This window comes from Mustela erminea, chromosome 6 (genome assembly GCF_009829155.1).
Source record: "Mustela erminea isolate mMusErm1 chromosome 6, mMusErm1.Pri, whole genome shotgun sequence".
NCBI classification, from domain to species: domain Eukaryota; kingdom Metazoa; phylum Chordata; class Mammalia; order Carnivora; family Mustelidae; genus Mustela; species Mustela erminea.
In genome coordinates this window covers 36,185,571-36,204,080 of record NC_045619.1, presented here as the reverse complement: position 1 = coordinate 36,204,080, position 18,510 = coordinate 36,185,571, and the positions used below count along the sequence as shown (strand labels likewise).

At 40.4% G+C, this 18,510-nt stretch overlaps 1 protein-coding gene across 5 annotated transcripts in view; it reads left to right on the top strand.

Moving 5' to 3' along the window:
* Positions 1–18,510, top strand: part of TMTC2 (transmembrane O-mannosyltransferase targeting cadherins 2) — a 437,531-nt gene that overhangs the window by 151,208 nt on the left and 267,813 nt on the right. For 4 of the 5 annotated variants that reach the window (XM_032346873.1, XM_032346875.1, XM_032346874.1 and 1 more), the window contains exon 2: positions 13,160–13,730. The exons of the other annotated variant lie outside the window; for it this stretch is intronic. In XM_032346873.1, coding sequence (XP_032202764.1) covers positions 13,160–13,730 — 571 coding nt within the window. The remainder of the gene's footprint in view (positions 1–13,159; positions 13,731–18,510) is intronic. 5 annotated transcript variants of the gene reach the window in all.

Sequence of the window (18,510 nt, the reverse complement as noted above, 5' to 3'; positions counted from 1 at the left end):
GCTAACAGAGAAGCCAAACATCTGGACGGTGCAACGTGAATCTCTTTCTTCCCCTCCCCTGTCACCTGTATTTGTAGAGTCTATTGGTTTCTTGGTTTAAATTTTTGTTCCCTAACTTCCATGGTCTGTCAGTACTCAGGCTGAGAACTTTTAGTGGGTTCACAAGCAGTGGTTGTAGTCAGAAAGTACTTTTCTTGTTTACCTGAAAGTGAAGTTTATGATTTCTCCTTAAGGATGTGATTTTTTTTTTTTTTTTTTAAGGGTAATACTTGAGTAGTTGGGAAAAACTACCAGGTACTTATTATATCTGTTCTGAAATTTATAAAGTACTTTTTACATACAAAGGTATGTGTATGTAACTTGTCATTCCTACCTATTTAGAGTATATTTGGATGATCTAATGCTTAAGCACAAAGATTACATCTTCTTTTAAAAGCACACAGAACAAGACCATGCACAAAATAGGTCTCTTGAACTTTTCATGGTTATTCTTATAGTTTTTCCTCTTGGAATCTGGGGTCTGATAGAGCCCATTCATTTTTTTAAAGATTTTACCTATTTATTTGACAGACAGAGATCACAAGTAGGCAGAGAGGCAGGCAGAGAGAGAGAGGAGGAAGCAGGCTCCCCGCTGAGCAGAGAGCCTGATGCGGGGCTTGATCCCAGGACCCCGGGATCATGACCTGAGCCAAAGGCAGAGGCTTTAACCCACTGAGCCACCCAGGCGCCCCGAGCCCATTCATTTTGAAAGCTTTGAACATCATGAAAAAGCTATCCATCTAATATTTATTTCTTCTTTTAAGAAATAGTCAAACATTTTTTATTTTTTGTAAATAAAAAAAAATTATAAGGAACCAGTTGTTCTTTAAAACATATCACTAGTGCTCAAGACTCCAGAGTAAGGGAAACAGTATGATATATTAAGTACAAAAACATTTTAATCATCTTTTTATAGACCGATGAATGTATGAAAACCTATGAAATGGATTGAAATTCATAAATGATATATATAATGGAGTGTCCTGAAGTGGTTCATATACTTGAATTAACTTTTTTGGAACAAAAAGCTTCTTAGTACCCCTTTTGGTACTAATTTCAAGACTTGAGACTTGAAAAAGCAGAATCAGGATATTTTCATTAAGCTTTTAAGTTGCGACTCTGATTCATTTTAGTACAGTGTGAAGGAGATGAGTTGTGACTATAATCTTTTGTCAGGATGGCATGCTAAGGATACAGTAAACAAATACTTGTGTAGAAAATATTAATATTTTTGTCATGCCAATTTCAAGGCATTGAAAACATTTTAAGGTGTTAAGAAGCTAATGTTGAGGTAGAGGATTCTTTTAATCAGTGAAATAAAATGCTTGGGAGTATGGTTTTCCTGATAATCTCAGGCTGTGAGTTTTTGCTCTAATCTTGTAAATTGCTTTTCTTATAATTACTTGGGAAAAAAAATCTTTGGGCAACTGACCATTTAATTTTGAAATGAACATCTTTCTTTCACATGGATTATTCATTAGCTTTTAGGGTCACTTAAAGTTTTTTCTTGGATATTTCCTGTAAAAATTCTGAAAATGACAGTACTGATTGATCTGAGGAACTATAGATACTTGAAAAATATTGAATCAAGTTTCCTTCTCCACATTTTCTCCCGGTAAGAGAAACAAGTGTCTGGCCAAACACTAGACTTGGATGAGGAAGAAGCTGCCTCATCTGAGGAAGCTCTAGGAGAGTGAATGTCTAGCAGCTCTGGGCTTAGGTCGCCTGCAGTTGGGATTGCTTTGAATTAGAAGCTTTCCTTCCTTCCTTCCTTCCTTCCTCCTTTCCAGGGGGCACTGAGGTATTAGATGAAATTCATAAAACTCCTTTATTGCTCATGGGAAAAACTCCTAAAGCCATGGAAGGAGGGTCCACGAAGAATGTTTCTCTAGCAACAAGGCTGAGCATTCTCAGACATACTTTGTACACAGCAGGCAATTACTCAGGGGCCCCATCCCTTGGATGTCTGACGACAGGCCTCTTATTACTCCAGCAGCCTCTTTTCATTCAGCATCTACAGGGTGGCAATTTTAAAAAAAGTTTTTTAGATGCCAGTTGTTTAGGAAGTCATTGTCTCTCCTACTGAGGGGTTTATAATCTAGTAGGGGGAGATCAAGATAGAAACAAGCAAGCTTAGTAATGTGTTAACATGTGTAATGATAAATTCATCCAAAAACTTTGTACCTTCTATTTCTGCCGGGACCTTGCAACTTAATACTGCTCCCACCAGTCCAGCGCCCAACACTGAAATTTACTTGACTTACCTTAAGTTCCTCAAGGAATCTGAAACACATCGCTCCTCCCTGAACTGTGACAGACTCTGGATGTTATAGGATTTCTCATTCCCCTCTCCTGTTAGCCATTTATTTACATATTAACTGGAGCTTTCTAAATATAATGGCTTATCCCTAAAGACGGACTCTAATGAAGGGATTATAGGTTAAGTGGCAAATGAATGCCAAAGACATTTGGGTAAGCCAATTAACCTGATGGTTTTTCACAGTTAATTATCACTGAATGAGCAGAGGTTAGTGCCCAAAGTGAGTGAACTACTTTAGATGAAAGTGATAATGTCCTATATATTTAAAACAATGAAGAATTTTAAAAAGAATTTTCCTAAAAGGTGAGTGCAGCCTATCAGTACCAATCATTTCTAGTTAGAATTCCATTCATCAGAAATATATCGAATGCCCTACCTACTCTGTGCTAGATTCCAAAAGATAAATTAGATGCTTTTCTACTTCTTAAAAGTTAATAGTGCGCTGGGGAAATAAAACAGGTTCTAACAAGACAATGGCTGAATCAAACCCAAAGATCATTAGGGAGATTGATAATCTAGCCAAATCCCCCTCCATCCCATGAAGGACAATAGTGCTAGACAGAGTAATGGCAGTGATTCCTTTTACTCAATCCCTCAAGCTTCCCTCACTCCAGCAAATGAACCTGTTTTTTTGTTATTGTTGTTTGTTTGTTTGTTTGTTTTTCTTCCAGATCCTAAGCTTACTATCTTCTGTTCTGACTCACGGTCTTTGAAACTATTGACTATCAGCCTGGCAACATCTCCACCACTGTCTTACTCCTTCATGTAACTCCTTCTATGTATGTAGACGTGCTTTTCTTCAGGAAGCTTTGGGTCTTCTTCTTCTTCTTCCTCTTCTTCTTCTTTTTTAAGATTTTATTTATTTGCTTGAGAGAGAGTAGGAGTATGAGACAGCTCACGCCAGGGGGAGGGGCCGAGGGAGAGGGAGAAGCAGAATCCTGACTGAGCAGGGAGCCCCACTCTGGACTAGATCCAGGGCCCTGGAATCATGACCTGAGCTGAAGACAGCCACTTAACTGACTGAGCCACTCAGGCGTCCCAACTTTGGATCTTCTAAGTCTGTTGGGAGTTTGTTTTGTTCTCCTGTAGCAGTCAGGATTTCATGTTAGAGTACTAGTTTCCCACTACGGTGAAATTGTCTGTACACTTATTTGCCTCCTCTGCTAAGCTGACTGTTTCTCACAGTTGGCGAGTCTTTTCCTCACTATTCTATCTGTAGTACCCTTTGATAATGTCTAGTCCATCACTGAATAGGTGGCTATATGAGCAAGTTAATGATTTTCTTTCTTTCTTTTTTTGAGTAAATAATTTTCTTATGACAAATTTCCTTTTTTTTGGGCAGTGATTTTCAGTAGGGGGTGGAAGAGGGACTATTAGAATTACCTGTGCCCCATGTTCAATGCATTTATTTCCTCCTACTCCTTCCAAAATGTCTTCCACATGTCATCCCATTTAGGATCCCTATTAATCGTACAAAGAATTCAGTGTGATCAATGGGAATGGGTGAGTATTCAGTGTCAAAATCAAGCATATTTGCTAGGGAAGATTTGGGAAGATTGTGACGTGTTGATCATGGGGGATCAAAGCCTATCTGGACAGATGTAACTGGATGAAGAACAGTGGTCTGGGCAGAGGAAGAAAAGAAGTGGTTTGAGCAAAGGCCTAGAGGCTGGGAAGTTTGGATGACATTAAGATGCCTCTGGAGAAGTAATGGGAGATTGGCACAGAAAGTGTAGTGGGGATGGTTATGAATGTTGGGCTGTGAAGGGTGTTTATTATGCTAAGAAATAGGGCATGATGAGGGGTTTTGTGGAACAGAGTAGTGATGCTAGAGTTAGATTTCAGGAAGTTTCTCTGTCTGCAGCATGTGTATAGTGGATCAAAGGGGAAAAGAAAGCAGTCAGGGATAACTATTTACTTAATTTTAACAAATATTTATCATAAGCCTAATATGTGTTGGGCACTGGGGGAAAAAAAAAAAAAAAAGACATAATTCCTTCCATAAGGGGACTTACGCCTAACCAAGGAAAGAAAAATGAACAGGCAGTTTCAGTAAGCATGCTAAACAGTACAGGCAGGACATAATAAAAGCCTGAATGAGACGACAACAGAGAAGTTAGAGGTGGATTCAAGGGAAACTTGCAAGTCGGATTTTCTCTGAGGTTCTGGATAGTGTAAAAATATCCTTAACCCATTTAAAAATGGATGTAGGAGCAGAGGGAGAAGGAGCCCTCGAGTACAACTTTGATGATGGTGTTGGAGGAATGGCAGTACTTAATCAGGGGCTTCTACGAAAAAGGGGATGGGTGATGAGGAAAATTTTTTGGGTTCAGACTTACTAAGCTTAAGATATTAAAAGGACAACTAACAATATTGGTAATTCCAATCACCAACTGCTTGTTGAGCACTCTTTTGCTTGTAGATATCAGAATGACAATCGGATTAACTTAGGAGTAAGGGGCATTTCTTGTTTTAGTTAATAGTGTTAGTTTCAGGCATGATGGGCTCAGGCTGCAGCAGGAATGGCCGCTTTGTCACCTAGATCTGGGTTCTTTGGTTTTGGCTTTATTCTTCTTTGGCAGGCTCTGTCTTCAGGGAATTCTTGAGCAGAGCTAGGATTTCATCTCATTCTCAAAAGATGTTCTTTCTCAGTAGACTCCTGTGGCTGTATTTGAGTCTGCTTGACCCAGCTTGCTGCTAAATCAGTTGTCACAGCCAGCAACGAGATAGGTGATTATGGTACACTAATTGGCCATGTCATATAATGACCTTTCGTCAGGAGGTAAAGACAGCCTCACCCTATCCATATGAACTGAAAGTAAACCTGGGCTCTTCTCAAAAGAGAAAAACAAAAACAAAAACCCCAAAACAGGACACTGGGAACTAGCATCGCAGCAGCCCCAAACAACAACAAATATGCATTACACAAGACTGGAATTTTTTTTTTTTTTTAACAGATTTTATTTATTTGAGAGAGAGCGTGAGCATGAGTTAGGGGGAAGGGGAAAGGGAGAAGCAGACTCCCCACTGATCATGGAGCCTGATGCAGGGCTTGATGCAGGACTCAATCCCAGGACCCTAAGATCATGACCTGAGCTGAAGTCAGCCACTTAACCTACTGAGCCACCCAGGTACCCCAAGGCTCTGTGATTTTCCAAACATTTTAAGGTAACATTGCTTCATTTGATCTCCAGCACAACAGTTTATGAGATGTATTGTTATTATCTACCAACCATTGGTAAGGATGCTCAGCTTCAGAGTGGCTAACAGACCAAAGGTGGTACTCCTGGGGGTCCTGAAGGAACCAGGATTTCATTACTCTTCCTTCCATTCCAGTGTGGGTATCAATGGCCAGTTAGAAGTGGAGGTTCATGAGTAACACTCTGGCTGGAGTGTAGGTGGAGAAGGCAGCTCTGGAGTTGGAAGGCTCAGAGGTGATTGACCGTAGATGGGGGATATGTCCAGAGAAAGAAGGTCAGGGAACAGAAGCAGGGGAGAAACATCCACCTTTGGGAGGAAAATGCGAAGCAGATGCTAGCCAAGGAGAGTTAGAAAGAGATAGCCCAAAGGGCAGGAGGAAACTCAGAAGATTAATGTGTTGAAGACCAAAAGTAAGACTTCATGAATATTATCTTGAGAGTATCGTTAAAGCTCAAAGAAATTTTAAGTGTGATAGTAGTGACCACGATCCGTAGGTTTTGGAGGCTATCAACGTAATGAAGAGCACTGTTTTGCACTGATGGCTAGCATCACTAGTTTGGTGTTGAAGATAATAATACTAATAATGATAGCGGCTGACATATTACATATATTATGTCCATTATACACCTTCTACTACATGTAACAATTTGCTTTTTGCTTACTAACTCACTCGCTCCCCACAATGATCCCAATAGGCAAGTACAGTTATTATCCTTATTTTACAGATGAGAAAAGTGAGGTACCTTGGACTCTAGTGTCATCGGCTCTAGAGTCAATTTTCTTACCTTCTGCATTTCACTGCCCTACCCAGGCATAGCCAGGCGTAGCCAGGCATCCTTGGGTATCATTGAAGCAGGGCAGGTCAGCAAAGCCCCTTCTTTTTCTTTGCTCTTTTGTATAACAAACTTCAACCCATCCATCAGTTGAAGGTTTTTTTTTTTTTTTCCTTTAATTAAAAGTTTGGCCTTTACTTACCTTTCAGTAGAACCATTGAAAGCACCTCGGAAAGCGTGCCATTTGACGTTTGAAGAATAGGAGCATTGTTTCTGCTCCGATGGACTAATGGTCCTCATTTATGGTGTTTGTGACTGAAAAGGTCAATGGACAGAAAAAACAGCAGTGAGAGAAACACACACGAGGACAGTTAGGATGGCTGTGTCACCCCATTCATCTGCTTTACAATAGTGTTGGCCTTTGTCAACATTTTCTAAAGGAAAAATCATAAGGCAGCAGAAACAAAGAGCCACAAATGAACACAACTGGAACAGGTTAAGCCCTCCTTGAAGACTTGAGGGACTGGATCTTTTTGCTTCAAAAGACAGCCTCTCAGTCGTGTGTTCTCTGGAGAATTCTGCCTGCAATTGTTTCTTTTTCACATCTGCTGCTCCGATGTTCTTCACCTTTCCCAGAGTGGAAAATTTCCTAATTCCTTAGTGTCTTTCTGAATTTTCAACACCAATTCACAGCAGTAACCTAAGAAATTATATCAGCCTGAAATTTTGTTTTGAGTTAAGGTTTTTCGTTAGCTGAGAAATCACAGAAAAGGTTTTACTATTTCCATTTTGGACTCTTGTAAGAAAATGCAAATGGGCGAAGATCTATTATGCTTAGTGTTGAACGACTACCTTTACTTCTCCTTTTGCTGGCAGATTATTTAGATTCTATTAAGGCCCTTCAGGTTCGTATTTTTCTGAATATGATGTGAGGGAATGTGTCATGCATCCCTTATCACTGACTTGCATGTGTGACATGACTTATATACTAAAGCCCAGTACAATTTCGTTTTATTTCATGTTCTTTTGCCATAATATTCATTATGGTTAATAAGAACCTGCCTAAGCAGATAACACCCATCAGAGGATTTTATCATACTAAAGTGTCCCTTAGTAGAATATGTTCTGCATAGGGCTGAGGTGTTACATTGATCTCCCACTTTTGTTCAACAAAACTGCCCCCTACATTTTTTCCAACCATGTAAACTTGGGCCTGTGTCTCATCAGAGTTTTCTCTCATGGTGTAATTATGAGATTTGTTAATTCATTGTTTTGAAACCCTTGTTTTGTGAGAGTTAGGTGTATAGTATATCTTGTTGGCTACTGCAGATGACTAGATTTATTGCTCTAAGTCTAATACATTCTGGCAATGTTGTACAGCTTTTTAAAAGCAGGAGTGGTTGTTGGTTTTGTTTTTGTTTTGTTTTTTGGTTTTTTTTTGGTCCTGAGAAAGTCTTTGTAGAGTTGGTTACAGCACTGAACTAATGGCACGTAGAAACCCTGGTTTGGAGAACGTGGTTCTTTCTCCTGTCTGAATCTGCCAGTGAAGGGGCGAAGTGCGGTCCAGAACAAAATGTGCTTTCCAGCCTTGCTCACTGCGTTAACAAAGCCGCCTCCCAGAATGCTTTGCTCTCGGGCTTTCTACTGCCCTGAGTTTGATAGTCTGCATGTTTCTGCGTTGATATTAGATGAATTTACGTCAATATCTCAGTTGATGTTTAGTAGAGGCCAGTTGGCTTTTCATTCTGAATTACTTGAAATTCGCTCTCTGTGAGAACACTATTTGGCAGTTTGGCAGTTTTTCACATTTCTTTAAATTTTAATTATAACCCATCAGGTCTTAAGCCGTTACTTCTGGGTTAGACTCTTGATGAATGTCAAAGCAGGGTGTTTTAATTTAATGGATCCAGAATAACATCTGTTTCTAATATTTTAAAAGCCAATTTATATGGAAATTTGGTACACAGTCGATACACGGAGACTTGTAAAAATAAAAATAAATATGGAAAATCAAACCACTGTGATACAGTAGGTCTTCTGTTAACAAAGGATTTCACTGATGACTAGGTTTAGCTGCTTCTACCTAACACCCAAAATATCACAGTTTAGAATATACAAGATAGCGATTTATTTCTCTTACTCACAGGATGGAGAGGTAGTTAGCTTAAGGCTGGTGTGGTCTACCATAATAGGGATCCAGTTTCCTTCAGTCTTATTCCTGTGCTCTGCTGGGCATGACTTTTATTCCTAAAGGGTCCCTTATGGGCCAAGATGGCTGCAGGAACTCCAGCTCGTACAGCTTTGCTCCAGCAAGAACAAGGGAGAGTGGAAGAGGGAAGAACCTGGAGGTTTGTTTTTTTTTTTAAGGACACTTTTTAGAAGTAGTATGTAGCATTGGCCAAAAATTCACTGCAGAACTGTATTTAGCAGCAAGGGGAAATAGGAAATGAAATCTTTTTTTCCAGATGACCATGTACCCAGCTAAAAAATGAAGAGCTAGGAGCTAGGAATATGGGAAAGGGGAGATCAGACAATGGAGAATGACTATCTCTGCCATGTTGAGCATTTTTTTTTTTTTTAAAGATTTTATTTATTTATTTGACAGAGAGAAATCACAAGTAGATGGAGAGGCAGGCAGAGAGAGAGAGAGAGGGAAGCAGGCTCCCCGCCGAGCAGAGAGCCCGATGCGGGACTTGATCCCAGGACCCTGAGATCATGACCTGAGCCGAAGGCAGTGGCTTAACCCACTGAGCCACCCAGGCGCCCTGTTGAGCATTTTTTAAGACACGATTTTAATAGACCTTCAGCCTTTTTATGGAGCACCTAGAAAACTCAGCTTGTTCTTCTATGAGTAGATAATTTATGTAGAAGGCCTAGCGTAGTGTTTGGCTCAAAAAAGATAATCATCAACTACTGTTGATACGTTTTTTTTTTTTTTTTTTTTTAAAGATTTTATTTATTTATTTATTTGACAGAGAGAGATCACAAGTAGGCAGAGAGGCAGGCAGAGAGAGAGAGAGAGAGGAGAAAGCAGGCTCCCTGCCGAGCAGAGAGCCCGATGCGGGACTCGATCCCAGGACCCTGAGATCATGACCTGAGCCGAAGGCAGCGGCTTAACCCACTGAGCCACCCAGGCGCCCAATACGTTTTAATTCTAACCCCTAATTGCATCTAATTTCAGAGACTGTGCACCAAGCTGACTTTAATAAGGGAGTTTTTGGACATTGTACCCCAGTCTTTATAGAATAATAACACCAGCAGCTCCCAGAGCCCAGATGTCATTTGTGCTCAATCTCCAGAACATTCATGTGTTGGCAAGATAGTGTTCTTTGATTTTCTACATAGAAGATAAATGAACATTTACAAGTGTTTGTTAACTACTTTCAAGGTAAAGCTATTATCATCACAGGGGGGAGCCTGGGTGGCTCAGTCGGTTAAGCTTCTGCTTTTGGCTCAGGTCAAGATCCCAGCTGGGGTCCTGGGATTGAACCCAGCATTGGGCTCCCTGCTCAGTGGGGAGTCTGCTTCTCCCTCTGCCCCTCCTCCCACTTGTGTTCTCTCCCTCTCTCTCTCTCAAATACATAAAAATCTTTCCAAAAAAAAAACCACCCCAAAACCACCCCACCATTATCTTCATAGAAACTGAAGCTCAGAGAGGTCAACAGGGAAGCAATTTAGAGAAGGAGGTGAGAACCAGCATCGCCGTATCATTTTATTCCAACCAGAATGCTGTTATTTCCACTGGCTGTGTCACCTTGGATGGGTTTCTTAATCTTTTTGAATTTGTTGTATTTTCTTGTTTTTGAGGACACTCAGGTAAATTACAGAGCTGGTGATTCGGGCATGTTTTTCCTCAATCCAGGGCTCTGCCAACCTGGTTTTTTGGTCCTATGCATGTAGAAATTCCTTTGCTCTCCCTGTCTCACAGTGAAAGGCGGAACAGATGGAGGGGCTAGAGGTCAAAGTCATCAGGTAGTTTTCTGTCATAGAGTCTTCAGCTACACATGTGCCCACACCCCTTAAAAAAGCCCTGATGTCAGATGAGGCAAGAGGTCTCTATATATGGAGTAGATGTCCTGACCGTCTCTGTCCTTCTAAGTCCTGTGCCTCCCCTGTGTTCCATAAGTACAGAGAGGGACTAAGGATACAAAACAGTGCAGATACCCCCTATTCTCTGGAGAGTATAATGGCCTAGAGCAGGGATCCTCCCCACTGAATCATTTACATGCCAACACTTGTACCTTGTCCACATGTACCAGCACCATTGATTCTTTAATATTTGTCTCTACATTGACTTTTTAATTTTTAACTTCCTTATTCTGAGCAAACAGCTGTGAAATCCAGCTTTGATTTGATAATTAAATTTCCTTTCAAATACACATTAAAATAAATAGAACCATTAAAACTTTTACAAGGTTCACCCGTGTAGCTTCTTACATACTTGCATTGGTTTGGAGATCACATTTTGGGAATCGCAACAGAGTGGAAAGAGCATGGGCTGGGGAACTCTACCCTGCTATTTCCAACTGTGTGATTTTGGAACCATTATTAGTTCTCAACCATAATTTGCTCACTTGAGAGATGTAGATAATATCTACTTTGTCATTTACTCTATGGATTAAAGAAGATAGAGCCAAGGAAACAATTACAGTGTTTGGCAGAAAGCGAGCTCTCAGCAGATACTAGGTTATTCTTTCCTGAAGTCTGTTTGGCGAACCCAGGCATGCAAACCTGGAAGTATGAATTCTCAAAAGCAGGACACAAGGCACTTGTAGAAAAGATTATAAGTCCTATGAGAAGTCAGAGTGGGGAAAGGCTGAAATTTTCTATAATGAAGGAGAGAGGGAAACATTTGGGTGAAGGAGAGACCTTATTCCTGGCCTCCCCAACTTTCCCTCAAACTCTCAACTCAAAGCATGGCTGAAGGACCAGTAGCTTTGGCATTACTTGGGAGCTTGTTAGAACCATGGTGTCTCTGGCTCTCCCCAGACCTACTGACTCAGCACATACCCGTTAACGAGTTCCCCCCTGTCACCCCCCACCCTCCATGATTTATATGTCTGAGAAACATTGCTCTGGGCACAAATATTCTTTTTTTTTTTTTATTTATTTGACAGAGATCACAAGTAGGCAGAGAGGCAGGCAGAGAGGGGGAAACAGGCTCCCCACTGAACGGAGAGCACTATGTGGGGTTCGATCTCAGGACTCTGATCATGACCTGAGCCGAAGGCAGAGGCTTTAACCCACTGAGCCACCCAGGCTCCCCCAGGGCACAGATATTTTATCTAAAGTTTCTTTCTTTATTTTCTTTCTCTCTCTCTTTTTTTAAAAAATAAGATTTTATTTATTTATTTGACGGAGAGACACACGAGAGAGGGAACATAAGCAGGGGGAGTGTACGAGGGAGAGGCAGGCCTCCCACCAAACAGGGAGATCTCATGTGGGGCTTGATCCCAGGACCTTTGGATCATGATCTGTGCCGAAGGCAGATGCTGAACATCTGAGCCATCCAGGTGCCCCTATAGTTTATTTCTACTGGGGAGCTAGCTAGTTCTTGCTTTAAGCAGCTCTCTGCACAAGGACCACTAGTGTCCCATGGGCTATGCCTTTTAGAAAATGTAGATTCTCAGACCTCACATCAACCAGCTGTCTGTCATCTGCATTTTAAGCCAGGATACCACTTGATTTTTAGGGCAGTTGTTTGACAACTGCTGCAGTAAGTTTTTTTAAACACTTTTTTAAATAGATTTTTTAAAATTTATTTTTTAAAATTTTTATTTATTTGACAGAGAGAGAGATCACAGGTAGATAGAGAGGTGGGGGTGGGGGTGGGGATGCAGGCACCCACTGAGTGGAGAGCCAGATGTGGGGCTTGATCCCAGGACCCTGGATTCATGACCTGACCCGAAGGCAAAGACTTAACCCACTGTGCCACCCAGGTCCCCTGCTGCAGTAAGTCTTAAACCACTGATAGAAACTGCATTTATTCTTCAATTGTATTTGCATTTAAACAAAGCTTTTGAGGAAAGAAACAACCTAATTGTAGTGATCTTAAGCAGTAAGGGGAGGATCTGAATTCAATCTGTATGTAAAGCCTAACATAAGGCTCATTTTCACCAGTCCTGTGTGTACCTGGGATCCCATCATACACATGACAACAGCTTCTGGGAAGGCGATATCTTAGCTATGTCACATATAGTTGACCCTTGAACAACACGGGTTTGAATAGCATGGGTCCATTTCTACATAGATTGTTTACAACAAATACAGTACTGTAAAGCCTTTTCTCTGCCTTATGATTTTTTTTTTTAAGATTTTATTTATTAGAGAGCATGAGAAAGAGCACGAGCAGGGAGAGGGGCAGAAGGAGAGAGAGAAGCAGACCCCCTCCCGCTATTCCGTCATTGAGATGTAGGGCTTGATTCCAGATGTAGGGCTTGATTCCAGGACCCTGGGATCCTGACCTGAGCCAAAGGCAGCTGCTTAACTGACTGAGCACCAGGTGCCCTCTTCCTTATGATTTTCTTAATAACGTTTTCTCTAGCTTACCTTATCGGAAGTGTACGGTATATAATACATACAACATACAAAATATGTGTGCTAATCAACTGTTCATGTCACTGGTAGAGCCTCTGGTTGACAGTAGACTATTAGGTTTTGGGGGATTCCCGAGTTATATACTTGGATTTTCAACTGCATGAGGGTCAGCGCTCCTAACCCCCATGTTAGGTCAAGGGTCAAATGTCTTCATGTTCCTTTTTTTTTTTTCCCCTTTCCGTATTTTAAATTTGATTTAAAAAAAAAACAAAAACATTTTGTTTTTTAGCCGTGCTATCAAGACTAATCAAGACCTTCTCCCCGAAACTCCATGGACACACATTTTCTACAATGATTTTTGGGGGACTCTTCTAACCCACAGCGGCAGCCACAAATCCTACCGGCCCCTGTGCACTCTTTCTTTTCGCCTGAACCACGCTGTCGGAGGCCTGAATCCTTGGAGTTATCACCTGGTCAATGTCCTGCTGCACGCGGCCGTCACAGGTGTCTTCACGAGCTTCTCCAAGATCCTCCTTGGGGACGGATACTGGACCTTCATGGCCGGCTTGATGTTTGCCTCTCACCCCATTCACACGGAGGCAGTGGCGGGAATCGTGGGCAGGGCCGACGTCGGGGCCAGTCTCTTCTTTCTCCTGTCCTTGCTGTGCTACATGAAACACTGTTCTACGAGAGGCTACTCAGCCCGGACTTGGGGCTGGTTCCTGGGGACGGGACTGTGCGCGGGCTGCAGCATGCTGTGGAAGGAGCAAGGAGTGACGGTGCTCGCCGTGTCCGCAGTTTATGACGTCTTTGTCTTTCACAGGCTGAAAATGAAACAGATCTTACCTGCCATCTATAAAGTAAGTGATTATTGGTGCTCGAGCATTGGGTTACTGAGCAGTTCTGCTTGCCTGGTCCTTTTTCCCCATTTAAAAAGCAAATTTGTTCCTCTTCAAAGAGAAGCTGGAAGAAGTTATGTTTTGATCTTCAGTAAGTGGAAGTGTCCTTTTCGACCTTTCCCTCCTAACATGCCTTTCATTCATGGATTGTTTTATTTCTTGGACGTCCTAACGTATTTTCATCATTTCAAAGAGGGTAGAAGGGCACTTTTGCCTGGTAAAGATTAGGCAATCTTTGTTTTTATTCATTCTTTATTTCAGCCCAAATTCTCTGTAATCCAGTAGATTGCCTGTAATGTGTATTTGTAAAAATATCAGAGCGGGTAATAGAGTCAGATGCTAAACTCTACTGAGGGGAAATCCTCTGCCATTTGTTAATAGTATTTTCCTGACCTGACTTTGGAAAACAGCCCTTCTCTGTAGGGCCATGGGAACTCAGATTCTTCAACAGTGAATCATCTTCACTTTTTTCCTTGTTGTAATGAATAAGAATAGAAGAATCAAAGCAGAAAGAGGTTATTATAGGTTTTGCCCTGAGGCCAATTAAGACCTTTGCCTCAGGGCTTAATATTTGCTCTTCTGTATTCCCTTAGTGGTTTCAAACGCAATGTTGTCTGAAGGTCACAGAAGTGCAGAAGTGCTTTCAGATCCCATCTACCTAAAGAGAACCAGTTTTTGGCTAGTGTGTTAAGGGAAGGCATTGGGCAGATAGAGGTGGTTGAGAAACTATCTCCTTCCCTATTTCTCTCTCATTCATAATAAACTTGCCCTAGCTCTGCCTTCTAGTGTAAGGTGTGAACTTGACCACTGTTTGCAAAACTTGGTCATGTTTTAGGACAGCTCCTCTTTCCTTTTGGACACTTATGTGAGGAGCTATGGTTTTGGATACTTAGCCTGATCAGGAATGCTGTCGAGTTTACTAGTTTTGGTGACTTTTCCTCCTGCCCCTGCCCTCAATTCTCAATTTTTTAAAAAAATCAAACTGGGAAGGAATTGAAGTGAAAGGAAAAAAATTGAGGGAGATAGAAACATTTATTATTACTATTACTTTTAAATGACTATTTTTTTCCACTTAGTAGGCAGGGTAATTACTGCTATACTTCTGTGAGGAAGCATAACCCTTTCAGTTGGAACTTAAGTATCCAGTGGTTAATGAAGTTCTTCTGTGATTTCAATTATATGCTGAACCTGTAAAAGAAAACTCTGGTTGGGTCGAGTTTGATGCCTAAAAACGATGCAGTTTGAAAGGCAAACTTAATTTCAAATCCATTTTAACTATTTGTTCAGGAAAATTTAGGGAGAAAAATCTTATTTTTGTTTTAAAACCATATCAACAACAACAGTAAGCTTTCTTGATTTTCTGGAAATAGTAGATAAGAATACATATAAATCATGGTCCTTGTCCCTGGGAGAGAAAGGTCTAGTTGAGGACATAGACGCTCTGTGTTTTAGGACCTCGCATTGATAACCTGTGAAACATTGTGGTTCAACATTCTACAGAATTTCCACTTTACTGTCTCATGAATTAGGAAATTATTTTGGTATATCAACTCAGGACTTGCGTTATGACCTTCTGAAGTTCCTTTCTAAGAAATTTTCAGTTCTCTAAGCGTATTTCAAGGACAGAGTTGCTGATAGAGATCCTTATTATACCTGTGTCCCATACAGTATTTGGGACATAGCTGTAATAAGAAATTATCTTTGTTTATCCGATATTAAAATGTAACCGAGCGTCCTGCTTAAGAAAATGAGAAACGTCACCCACAAAGGAACTAGCCATGGAGAGTGAAGTCCCCCCCCAACCCACACCATGGGAAAGGACTTAACACTTTGAAGATTCAGTGTCCTGAGAAGTTTCCAAATGGAAACTTGCCTAGACTGTCTGGCAGCCACTGCATGTGGGCAAGGGAAGTAGTCGGGGCAGCAAAAACACTTCATCTGGGAGTTGGTATCTCAAGCGCACTCTTTGTTTCATTCTCAGGTTTTGGGTCAGTGAGCTTAGTGAGAACATTTTGGTAACAGATTGTATAGATTTTCAAGGGACTATAGAGATCATCTATGGCATTCCCCTTATTTCCAGCTGAGGTGTAGAGACCAGAGATGTGAAAGTCACCCAGAAAATGGGAGAATCACTAGAACTAAAATACATATTTGTGTGTGTCTAGCGATGATTTTACTATATTGTAAAGGTGTGAAGATGAATGAACAGATGTAATGTCAGATGACTTCCTTAGAATGGAATCAAATATTAACTCCCACTGGCTGAGTAACCTTAGACTAGTTCAATGACCTGCTTCTTTATCTGGAAATGGAGATCATGAGTGTTCTCTCTTAGAGATGTTGTGAAGATTATATGAAATTGTGGGGCGTCCAGTGTGAGCTGGGTGCCCGGTGTTTGGAAGGCACCTGATGTGTATTAGTTGAGAGAAAGAAGAATATTAATGGAAGTTATAGTTCTTTATTTTAAGGAAGAGAAGGCCAAAAGATAAACTGCTGTTTGTCTTTAAACATACAGTGCTTTCGAAAGCATATGAATTAGGAATCGACCAAAGCTGAAGCATGAATATTTAAGCAAAAACTTTCATTTAGAATTTTATGACTATGGGGCTTGTAAACACTAGCACAGATTACATATGGAAGTTATAGAAAATTCCATATTCTGTCTTTATAATATATAGATTTCTATGCCTGGGGTGAGTTAGAAGAGACTCCGAAGGAAGTGAATTAAAAGACTTTAGAAGGTCCTTTTCAACCTTAAAAGAATAAATCATCTTAAATATCTTACCAATTAACTCCGGATCATGGTTTGCCAGATGAAATAAACTTCCCTGCCCTATTAAAACACAGCTTTTATATAAACAGAAAACTCCAATGCACAAATGTTTAACTCTATTATGCAAAGCAGTGAACTAGCCAAGTACTCAAATCCCAAAATGGTGGTCCTCTTAAAGCTGGAAATTATTAAGACCAGAGGGGCAAGGCTCTCTGTTTTGATAGTTTCATCAGTAATGTTTTTCTCATAGCAGTAACACTCAGCTTCATTCTTCACAGTGTTGGCTTGAATTCTGTACCTTTTAAAAGATCCTGGCCCCCAAACTCAAATGTGCACCAGAACCAGACAGAAGGGACTGGTGGAAGCAAGATTACGCCCACCTCGGGGATTCCTCTTCATCCTATTATTGCAATAAGAACATACAGGTTTGCGTTTGGGAGAGTTGAAGAGTTCCCTAAGAAGACAGACCTCTGGATTTTTCAGTGACATTTTTTTTTTTTAAAGATTTTATTTATTTATTTGACAGACAGAGATCACAAGTATGCAGAGAGGCGGGGGGGGGGGGGGGAAGCAGGCTCCCCATTGAGCAGAGAGTCCGATGCAGTGCTCGATCCCAGGACCCTGCGATCATGACCTGAGTCGAAGGCAGAGGCTTTAACCCACTGAGCCACCCAGGCGCACTTCAGTGACATTTATTATTACTTACTTTTGGTTACTGATTTAAAGACAAATCCTGTTTGGGCCAGACAAAATCCTTGAGATGGCTGAATTTGGCCAGAATTCTTGGCTGCCATTTTTTTTTTTTTTTAACTTCTAAGATTGATGCAGATGATGCACATCTTTATATTATGTGAAAGGCTTTTGCATTTCTGCAAAGGAAATATGTAAGTTTTCTATTTCGTGGAAGTATGTGAAAAATAGTAGAGACCTGGCATACTGTAGACATTTTATTTAGTATTTAATAAAAACTTAGAGTCTTCATGTGCTAGCCACTATCTGAATATGCAAAAAACATAAACACAGTTAACTTATATAATAAGTGCTTCTTGAGATAGTATGACTTACAGAATAATATGATTGAATATGACACGAAATAATACAATAATACAGTTATCAATAGTTAGGGGGGATTTGTAAGAAAACACCAAATATAAAATCTTCAGAAACATTATGAACAAAATGAATGTTCATAGCCATCTTAAAATGTTTAAATGTTCCTAGTACTTAGCGTCAGCATTCTATTTAAGGTGTTTTCTATATTATCTTTGGCATCTAGTGCGCCATCTGGCACGTAGTAGGTACTCAGGATATTATCGAATTCACACTTTTTTCAGATTTGTCTTGGAAAAATATGCGCCTGAAATGTTAAAGTAAAATCCTTTCCTCTTCCCTTTGTACAATGAGGATTTCATTTCACAGTGGGGTCTGGAGGGTAGAATTGGAAGAAATACATGTCAGAAAAATGTTGAAAAATAAGTTCTTGCCTTTTCATCAAATGATTATTTTAGCCTTTCTTAGATGACTTTCACTTACTTAGTTTTATATGGTCAAAAGTAAGAGGGAGCGGTGAGGAACCCTTGAAACACACTTAAACTAGCCTTGCAAATAAATGCTTGACTTTTATCTGCCCACAAAATTTTTTACAAGTCTCCCATGATCCCGGGAGGTACATGGGTAATAAAATCAGCAAAAGCAACATTTTTCTTACTTACCAAACATCAGTCATTACTTGCCTAGTGGCCATTTTCTGTGCTTATTTAACATCTGTTAACTGTTTTAATGTGGAAACATCTTTTTTCCCTTTATTAGCCTCATAATCACTTATTCGGTTACAGGTGGAAAAAAAAGGGAAACCTGAAAACCAGTGTAACAATTCTAATAATAGCCCAAATTGATTTAGAAAAATGAAGCCCTTCTCGTTTGATCTTTTAAGAATTTCTATGAAGATGACTACCTCTGTTTTGCTAA